This window comes from Jatropha curcas, chromosome 9 (assembly GCF_041381405.1).
Source record: "Jatropha curcas cultivar XTBG-Jc1 chromosome 9, XTBG_Jcur_1.0, whole genome shotgun sequence".
Classification (NCBI taxonomy): Eukaryota; Viridiplantae; Streptophyta; class Magnoliopsida; order Malpighiales; family Euphorbiaceae; genus Jatropha; species Jatropha curcas.
The window spans coordinates 9,215,059-9,225,848 of NC_143159.1; the positions used below are offsets into that span (position 1 = coordinate 9,215,059).

General features: G+C 39.7%; 1 protein-coding gene across 1 annotated transcript; it reads left to right on the plus strand.

The window, feature by feature from the left end:
- Window positions 1-8,355: 8,355 nt before the first annotated feature.
- LOC149493586 (uncharacterized) lies at window positions 8,356-10,258 on the plus strand. Its single transcript, XM_089725947.1, has 5 exons — window positions 8,356-8,698; window positions 8,912-9,072; window positions 9,338-9,498; window positions 9,580-9,805; window positions 9,980-10,258. The coding sequence occupies exons 1-5, from the start codon at window positions 8,356-8,358 to the stop codon at window positions 10,256-10,258; spliced, it is 1,170 nt and encodes a 389-aa protein (XP_089582073.1).
- The last annotated feature ends 532 nt before the right edge of the window (window positions 10,259-10,790 follow it).

Consider the following 10,790-nt stretch of genomic DNA (forward strand, 5'->3'; position numbering starts at 1 on the left):
AGTGGAGTTTTATTCTATGAAGACAGAATTGTTGTACCACAGATAGGGGAGCTTAGACAAAAGATTCTGCATGAAGCTCATAACAGTCCATATACAATGCATCCAGGTAGTACCAAGATGTATCAAGATTTGAAGAAAGGCTATTGGTGGCCAGGCATGAAGAAAGATATCGGACATGTTGTAACAAGATGTTTAACATGTCAACAAGTAAAAGCAGAACATCAACTGCCAGCTGGGTTACTTCATCCAATAACAGTGCCAACATGGAAGTGGGATCAGATCACGATGGATTTTGTTACTGGATTACCTCAGACGCAGTGGAAGCATGATGCAATATGGGTGATCGTGGACAGATTAACTAAGTCCGCACACTTTCTACCAGTCAGGATGGACTATTCTCTGGACAAGTTAGCAGACATTTATGTTAGAGAAATAGTTCGACTACATGGAGTTCCATCATCCATTATCTCTGATCGTGATCCAAGGTTTACATCGAAATTTTGGGGTAAACTGCAGGAAGCATTAGGGACGAGATTGCATTTTAGCACTGCATTTCATCCTCAGACAGATGGCCAATCAGAGAGAGTAATTCAGATCCTGGAAGACATGATGAGATCATGTGTTATAGAATTTGAAGGCAGTTGGGACAGATATGTACCTCTCATGGAGTTTGCCTACAACAACAGCTACCAATCAAGCATTAAGATGGCACCATATGAAGCATTGTATGGTAGACCATGTAGGACACTTGTGTGTTGGACAGAACTGAGTGAGAAGAAGATTTTGGGTCCAGATTTGGTTAGAGAAACAGAAGAGAAAGTGGAAATCATCAGAAAACGGCTGAAAGAAGCAAATGATCGACAGAAGTCTTATGCTGATTTAAAGAGAAAGGATATTGAGTACTCGGTTGGTGATAAAGTATTTCTGAAAGTTTCACCATGGAAAAAGATCCTAAGGTTTGGACGAAAGGGTAAGCTTAGCCCTAGGTTCATTGGTCCATACGAGATTGTTGAACGTGTAGGACCATTAGCCTATCGCCTAGCGTTACCTTTAACCTTAGATCGAATTCATAATGTCTTTCACGTATCCATGTTAAGGAGATACAGATCAGACCCATCACACGTGTTATCAGCAGAAGAGATTGAAATTCAGCCGGATCTCACTTATGAAGAAGAACCTGTTCAGATCCTAGCCAGAGAAACTAAGGAATTGCGGAACAAGAAAATAACATTAGTAAAAGTTCTTTGGAGGAATCACAAGACAGAAGAAGCAACTTGGGAATCTGAAGACACCATGCGACAACAGTATCCGCAATTGTTCACAACAGGTAAACTTCGGGACGAAGTTTTTATTTAGGAGGGGAGAATTGCGACATCCTACCGAGTCGAGTCTTAGTACTGAGTCGAGTTGAATCAAACCCGGTTGGGGTAGAATGGGTTATTAAGTTGAGTTACTTGATTGAGAGAAAAGATTAAAGCACATGGGTGAGGATTGATTTGCATTAAAAGATTGAGCTTGGGTATTAAGTTGTAGCCTGTTTACAATTGAGGTACCATTTAGGAAGTTTTCCATAAAATCCTTTGATTTTTGATGGCCTACCCGTAATACTCATTTTCACTTTCCCATTTTCATCTTTATCTTCATCTTCTTCATTTTCTTCCTTTCCTCTTCCACCTTCTTTTCAATTTTAATGGTAGTTAAGCCTTAACTTCAATTTTTCTTCTATCCAAGTAAGTAAACCTTCTTGAAGTTCATAATTGAATCATTTGGTGCTATTATTTTAGAATTCATAAGAATTCTTATTTATAGGTGAAGGGAGTTCAAAGAGTGTAGAAAAAAGAAGCTAAAGAGGAGCTCAGCTTTTGGAGTAAAGGTTTGATATCTCTTGTTATTTTTCATTTTCTTTGCATGAGAATTGTGTGGTGTGTTGCTAGTGAGACAATATATTGCTTCATGTTGAGTCGGAGGACTGGTAATGGTGAGAAACAGGGGAGAACAGGGGAGGTATTGAATAAATGAAGTGAATATTGAGTTTATGTTGAAACAGGTTTTGCTGGAAATTTTACCAGTAACTTCATCTTGATTTTGACCCCATTTAATGATGGAATTAGGAAGTGTCATAGAAGAGTTATTTGTTCCTATATGTGTTAGCTTTACATGGGTTTTTGAATCATTCAAATCAGAGTTGTATATTGAGAGATATGACCAAAAGAGTACAGACAGTGCAGGCTGGAAGCGCGCGCGCGAATTGCATGACGAGTTCACGTTGCCTTCTCGCGCTCGCGAATTTGAACTACGCACTCGCGACTTTCACCTGAAACTCTCTGACTCTTATTTGGCACATCTCGCGCTCGTGACTTTCAAGTGCGCGCTCGCGACTTGTGCTCGCAAACTCTCTGACTTTCATTTGGCACATCTCGCGCTCGCGACCTTCATCGCGCGCTCGCGAATTTAGCCTGAGAACTCACTGTCTCTCATTTGGCACTTCTCGCGCTCGCGACTTTCAAGTATGCGCTCGCGACTTGTGCTCGATAACTCACTGTCTCTCATTTTGCATTCTACGCGCTCGCGACTTTGAAGTACGCGCTCGCGACTTGTGTTTTCATGCACTTTTGGACTTCTTTTTCAATGCAATTGTATTCCTTTGCTTCACTTATATGCCTCCAATCATTTTAACATCAAATGCAACATGAGAACATGTATCAAAACAACATGCAAGCATGCAAATGATGTGAAATCAAATATACATTATGAATTATGAAGTTATGAACTATTAATGTGATGTTGTGTTATATTATTGACATACCAACATTATGCTCCATTGAGGTTAGGTAGAAACCATGTAGATAAGGCTATGTCGCGACATACGATAGCAGATCTGCACCTCATATAGTTTGATACTCCGGCTACAGGCCGTTGAGTGGATATGATTATATATGGGCCATAGCAGCCAAGCATACAGTATTCATCCAGTTTCATACAGTTTTTCTTATCACTTCGGTTTCACTATAACCTTATGAAGCCATACAGATATATTGACATAACATTTCATGAATTATACAGTATTATAAATAGTACAAAAGATAATCAAGATATCATGAAAGTATCATGATGTGTGTGCTTATATGTGCCATATGTGTTTACATGGTTCTTTCTATACATGTATGTGTTTAATTGTTTCTTTATCTGTTGAGATATCCACTGAGCTTTCTTTGCTCAGCGAGTTACCTGTTTAACTCGCAGGTTTTGAGGTTGGACAGTAGAGAGTCAGCTTACAACTGTTGCAGTTCATCTGTAGAAGACTCAGTCTTCAGGGTAGCTACTCATACGGATGTGTATTTTTGTTTATCCTTTTCATGGCATGTACAGGGCACACAGTTGGGCCCATTTCATTTTGACACTAGTATCATGTTTTGTAAATATAAATTACATTATTTTTGTATACAGTATCAGCATGCTATTACATTCAATATACATTATGACTTCAGCATGTCAGGTCATACAGTCAACCAGTTTGTAGCGTCTCGGTTCGGTTCATTCGGGTTACGGGTGGACCGGGAAGGGATGTTACAGCAGATGTCTGGCACCAACGGCTTGGACATCCGCAAGTTTCAGCTTTAAATAATTTACATAATAAGGGCCTCATTTCTGTTAATGGTCCATTAAAAATAAAAAATTTGTGTGATAGTTGTCAACTAGGAAAGCTTAGTCGATTTCCGTTTTCAAATAGTTCTCACTCTACAACTGCTCCGTTTGAAAAAATTCATTGTGATTTATGGGGACCAGCTCCGGTTTTATCTCTTGAAAAATTTAAATTCTATGCTTGCTTGGTAGATGACTGCACTAAATATGTTTGGCTAATTTCATTGCGTATGAAATCAGATTTTTATTCTGCTTTTATTGCTTTCGAAAAATTTATTCAGCGTCAATATAATGCTGTAATTAAAATTTTTCACTCAGATGGAGGAGGTGAATTTGTTAATAATGCCTTAACTACACACTTTCTTGAAACCGGAATAATGCATCAAATCTCCTGCCCATATACGCCTGAACAAACTGGTGCGGTAGAACGTCGTCATCGCATAATTCGTGAATTAGGAATGTCTATGTTATTTCATAGTCGTGTTCCTTTGTCGTTATGGATGGATGCTTTTGCAACAGCTGTTTTTCTTATCAATCGGTTACCGTCGTCATCTCTTTCCTTTGAGTCACCGTATTTTGCCTTACATAAAAAACATCCTGATTACTCCATTCTACGTGTCTTTGGGTGTAAATGCTTTCCGTATATTTGGGACTCTAGAAAAAATAAGTTTGATCCTAAATCTGTTGTCTGTGTTTTTGCAGGTTACAGTGAAAAATATAAGGGGTACAGGTGCTTTGACATTCATAATCGAAAATATATAATATCCAGGAATGTTGCTTTTGATGAAGAGTGTTTTCCTTACAAGTCTAGTATAGGTACAGATGTCATTAATCAAGCTGGTAAAATTATAGACTACTGGACAACTACCCCAAAAACTACTGAGCCACACACAGAGCAACCCATCTCAACAATACCCCTGCCTACACCTGGTATTTTATCACTCGCCACCGTCCCACCTTAATTAACACCTATGAATTCAGCAAATAGCCCGATTTCATCTCAACCATCGCCTATGTCGCCATCGAATTCACCACCACAGTCCCTAAATTCACCAGCTGACGTCATATTCGCCCCTCAATCCCAATCGGAATCTAGTGCAACCCCAGCGGATTCAATTTCTTCTCACAATATGCCGATGTTTTCAGATACAACACCACCCAATTCACCTGCAGCTCCTAGTCCGTTCGACGGTTCGCAGTCACCCACATCAGGTGGTTCTGTTCAGTCCGTACACCAAGAGGAAGTTCGGCAAGCTGGAGTTGTGGCAGAAAACTTACACAATGATCCTTCTGCACCACAACATTCGATGGTGACGCGATCAAAATCAGGCATTGTTCAACCTAATCCCAGGTATGCTCTTTTTACAACTGTCGATTCATCCATTCTAAAAGAACCTCGAACAGTCAGACAAGCTCTGGCACATCCTGGTTGGAAGCATGCTATGGAGGAGGAGATAGCTGCTCTTCATAAAAATGAAACCTGGACTTTGGTTCCAAGGCATCCAAACATGAATGTCATCGAGTCTAAATGGGTCTTCAAGGCCAAGCTCAAATCAGATGGTGACTTAGATCGGTTGAAAGCACGGCTGGTAGCGAAAGGTTTTCATCAGGTTGATGGTCAAGATTTTACAGAAACGTTCTCTCCAGTAATAAAACCAGGTACAATACGTCTTGTTTTGTCTATTGCTTTGGTTCGTAAATGGTAGATTAGGCAATTAGATGTGAAAAATGCATTCCTGCATGGACATATTACAGAGGATTTGTACATGGCTCAACCTTCAGGTATGACAAATTCTCAGTTTCCAAATTATGTCTGTAAACTGAAAAGAGCATTGTATGGTTTGAAACAAGCTCCGCGAGCTTGGTTTGATCGGTTGAGTAGGTTTTTGGTTTCGTATGGGTTTGTGTGCAGCTTAGCTGATCCGTCTCTGTTCATATTTCAGTCCTCCAAAGGAATGATTGCATTGTTAATTTATGTCGATGATATGTTGCTAACAGGTTCTTCCGCTGTTTTACTTGATGGGTTTGTTCAGTTATTATGTAAGGAATTTGCCATGAAAGATCTAGGACAGTTGCATCATTTTTTAGGCATTGAAGTTACTCATACGTCTGATGGTTTACTCTTGAATCAGTTTCACTATGCATTAACGTTACTTGACAGATTTGGTATGATCGATAGTAAGCCCATGTCGACACCCTTGGAGCTTCAACCGCCAGTTACCAAGGCTGCTGCTTCAGTTGATGCCACTTTATATCGTAGCATTGTCAGTGCTTTACAATATCTCACTCTAACACATCCTGACATTGCTTTCAGTGTTAAATTTGTTTCGCAGTTTATGCACGATCCGACAGTCATTCATATGAAGTTTGTGCACCGCATTCTCCGTTATGTGAAAGGCACTCTTGATCATGGATTACACTTTACTTCCAATTCCACCTTAACGCCTCAAGGATTTGCTGATGCTGATTGGGCTGGATGTCCGGTCACTAGACGATCCACCACAGGCTACTGAACTTTTCTCGGCTCCAATTTGATTTCATGGTGTGCAAAAAAATAGCACACGGTCTCCCGATTGAGTACGGAGGCAGAGTATAGAGCCATGGCGCACACGGCAGCTGAGCTTACCTGGCTTACATATTTGCTCAAAGAATTCTCGATTCCCATTACAGTTCCTCCAATTTTGTTTTGTGATAATCTTAGTGCTCTCTATCTCACTGTCAATCCCGTTTTCCATGCGCGAAGCAAACACATCGAGTTGGACTATCACTTTGTTCGAGAACGTGTTGCACAAGGACTTCTTGTAACTAAGTACATTTCCACAACCCAACAGGTAGCTGACATCTTCACTAAACCAATTAATAAATCTGCTCTTGCAAATTTTCGGAGCAAACTTCGCCTCAAACCCCGGCCAAGTTTGAGGGGGGATGTTAGCAATCACAGCTGATATAAGGTGTTAAGTGTGATTATGCAAATTAAATAAAACCTATTAAAGGAAAATATGGTGGTATAAGGTTGTCAAAGGGGTTATAAGGTTGACTAATTTTTTCCTATTTTTCACAACAAGAATATATTTGGTTATTTGATATCTTTGTGCAGCAGGTTCTTGACTTGGTAATAGTTCATACTTTAACCAAATAATCTGGCTTCTGTTGCTATTTTGAATAATTGCATTATTATAGGGATTTAGTGGATTGTATTTGTAAAGGACTCTCTATATAAAGAGCACTGCGTGTATTGATTATCTATGATATAAAAAACATAACTACTCTTTATTAAAAGCATTTTCATTTCATCTGTTCTTTAAAACAGCTTTTTCTATCTATGCTCAATTTCTAAGTTGTAGAGTGTTTATGCGCACTGGCAAGGTTTGGAACTTGGGGGTGGTTTGTGGTAGTCCGTGTGTTCAGCTAAGGAAGCTTCTCTGGAACGATTTTATGTGGGACTCCATTGATCCAATGGATAACTGGATGATAGTGCGAGATTTTAATTCTGTTTTGTCCTCAGATGAGCAAGTGGGGTATGTTTATTCTTCCAGTGCTAACAGTAGAGATTTTTGTGACTGGTGTTTTACGAATGCCTTGATTGATATGGGGTATGTTGGTCTTCCTTATACTTGGTCTCGCGGGACTTCTTCCACCATAATTAAAAGAGCTCGGTTGGATAGGACCCTATGCACGGTTGGATGGCAGGCTATGTCTCCTAATTCGTCTGTTTCATATGCAACTCGGAGTCACTCTGACCATGTCGTAGTTGTTGTAAATTTGGAGCTTGCTCAAGCTGCCAGACAGCCTTCTTTTCGGTACCAGGCAGCTTGGTCCTCTCATAAATCTTTTTCCCATGTTGTCAGCCATATTAGGATGGTTCGGCCCCTACTCTTGAGTCTTTAGGTAAGTTGGTAGCGTCGCTTCTGGAGTGGAACAGTTCAGTTTTTAGTAATATCTTTATCCAGAAGTGACGATTCTGGAATAAGCTTCAAGGAGTTCAACAAAGGCTGACCATTTCAGCTTCTAGTAATTTGTTGAAGCTGGAACATAATTTGAATCTAGAGCTTGAAGAGGTGCTAGCCCAAGAGGAGTTGTTCTGGTTTCAAAAGTCCAGAGAAGATTGGATTTTGTCAGGTGAACGCAATACCAAATTTTATCATACGTTAGCCATGGTTTAAAGGAAGAGGGCTATGGTTCAGCAGTTACAGGCAGATTCTGCGGAGTGGGTCAATAATGAAGGTGTGCTTCGAAGATGGCCTTTGATTTTTTTAGAAAGCTTCACACTTGTGATTCTCTTTCGGATTTGTTTGGGTTCCATCATGGACTTTTTCCTCCCCTTGCTTTTGAGTTAATGGAGGGATTGAATAAGCCATTTAGTAAGGGGGAGGTTCGTGCGGCTCTTTTTTTATGGCTCCTTTCAAAGCTCCTAGTTCTGATGGTTTCCAAACTACCTTTTTTTAGAAATCTTAGCATGTTGTGGGGGATTCTTTTAGCCGGTTTGTGCTTGGTGTTCTAGAGGGTGCTCCGATTCCGGCTACTGTTAATGAAATGCTAATTGCTCTTATCCTAAAGGTTGCTGCTCCTTAAAGGTTAGCTCAATTTTGTCCCATAAGCCTGTGTAATATGCTTTGTAAGACCATCACGAAGACATTGGTGAATAGGTTGAAGTCTATTCTTTCGTCTCTCGTTGGTCCATAGTAGTGTAGTTTTGTTCTAGGGCGTCAGATTATGGATAATATCGTATTGTTTCAGGAAGCTATTCACACTATGCGAATGTCTAGATCGGGTACCGAGTATATGGCCAGCAAGATTGATCTTGAGAAGGCGTATGATCGTTTAAATTGGGACTTCATTCAATGGATCCTTGTTGATATTGGGTTTTCGGATAAATGGATATTTGTGATAATGAATTGCTTAGAGTCTTCTTCTATGCCTGTGCTTTGGAATGGGGAGCAGATGGACACATACAAACCTTCTAGGGGAGTGCGACAAGGAGACTCCATCTTCCCTTATCTCTTTGTCATGTGTATTGAGTGCTTGGCCTATGCTATTCGACAGGCAGTTGTTGGGGGCACCTAGCATCCGCTTCCTCTTTCCAGGCGAGGTCCTCTTCTATCTCATTTGCTTTTTTCTATCGATATGATTTTGTTTGCTGAAGCAACAGAGTCCCAGCTTTAAGTTATTATGGATGTGTTATCAAAGTTTTCAAGTGCTTCAGGGCAACAAACAAATTTCTAGAAGTGAGGGCTATTTGTTTCGCATGGTGTTGATGGTGGTCTGGCAGCTAGACTCTCTACACTTTCGGGTATTCCTTTAACTTTTGATTTAGGTAAATACTTGGGTGTTCCAGCTCTGCATCATCGGGTTGATCGTAATACCTTCTCTCACATTCTTGATCAAATGCGGCAAGCTGACTGGTTGGAGAGCCAATGCTGTCATTGCCGGGTAGGATTACTATGGTTAAATCCGTTTTGTCTGTGATTCCCATCTACATTATGCAAACTTGCTTACTTCCTGCCTCTTTGTGTGGCGAGATGGAGAGGGTTTGTAGGAACTTCATTTGGAAATAGGGTTGTACACCGTTGTTCCTCTTCGGGGTTGTACACCGCTAAATCAGCTTATGAGCTTCTTTCTAATTCCGTAGTTTCCCCGCAAGCTAACTTGTGGTAGCTGATTTTGGAAGGTAAGAGTTCATGCCTTTCTTTGGTAGGTAGCGCATGGTAAAATTCTATGTAATGTGGAACGTTCTAGAAGGGGATTCACGTTGCATGAAGCTTGTGGGATCTGTCATCAGCACCGTGAAACGGTTCTCCACGTGCTTCGTGACTGTGGTAATGCCCAGCAGATTTGGAATTCTTTTCCCTGTCCAGAGTTTGTACCCTCAGTTTAATTCATGTAATATCCAAGTACGGCTTTTATGAATCTATCTTTGGAGATTATGTGTTCTATTAGTTGCCCTTGGGATGTGGCCTTTGCAATGGGGTTATGGTGGATCTGGAAGGCTAGAAATAGAAGGATTTTTGAGCTAGACCTGACTCCCATGACTTTATCTTATAATTTCTTTAAGGATAAGGTTTTGGAGGTTCATAGAGTTTGGATTAATGATTGTATTGTGGTGAGAGGGTGCCATGTGTCTCATGTAAGGTTGATTGGTTGGTTTCTAGCTCCGGCAGGATGGGTAACTATCAACACTAAAGGCAGTGCTCTCGGGCAACCTGGGTTAGCTGCTTGTGCAACTTCTTTTAAAAATTGGTAAGGTGACTGGCAATTAGGGTTTTTGACTTCTCTTGGGGTCTGCTTAGCGGTGGAGGTTGAGTTATGGCCAGGGTACTATGCTTTGAAAATTGCCTAGGATCATGGCTGGAGGCGGATTCAGTTGCAATATAACTCTCAGGTGGTGGTTAGTATGCTGTCCTCGAGGGATGCTGTTTGCATTCGATATAGAAATTTGTTGGAGGCTTGTATGACTTTATTGAATAAGGATTGGGAGGTCCAGACTGTGAAGATTTTTAGAGAGGCAAATTTTGTGTCGGATGCTTTGGCTAAAGATGCTGTTAGAGCTGCTATGGATTATGGATATGCAGTTGTGGCTTGCTCCTCCTGTATGTGTCCGAGAATTCCTCTAGGCTGATGCTGTTGGTGTCTTGTGGCAGAGGTCTACCTGTAGCTAGTGGGCTTTGCCCGTCCATTTGATTTAAAAAAAAAAAAAAGTACTATATTTTATCAATTGAACTAATAAAAGAATAAAAATATTGTTCTAAAAATCGTATTGAGAGGAGCTTTACAGAAGTTTAAAATATTAATCTTTCATTATCTTAAAAAAATTATTATCAACTTTAAATATTTTATATTTTAATGATAACTGTAAATAGTAACATGTACGTGCATAAATTACTAAAATTTTCAAATTATAATGATTTCCACATTATAGGAGAAGATATATTTCATTTATTGATTAACCGGGTGTAAAAAAAAAATAAAAAAGTATAAAATAAATCGAATTAAATTAAGTTTTACTTATATAAATTGAAAAATTTAACTTAACAAATTTTAAATGAATAACTAAAGTTTAAGTTATGGCAATAATGTAATTAAAGAATAATAAAAAGTTTAAGTGGAAAAATAATATTGTGTAGAAATGTAATGAAATAATAATAAAAGGA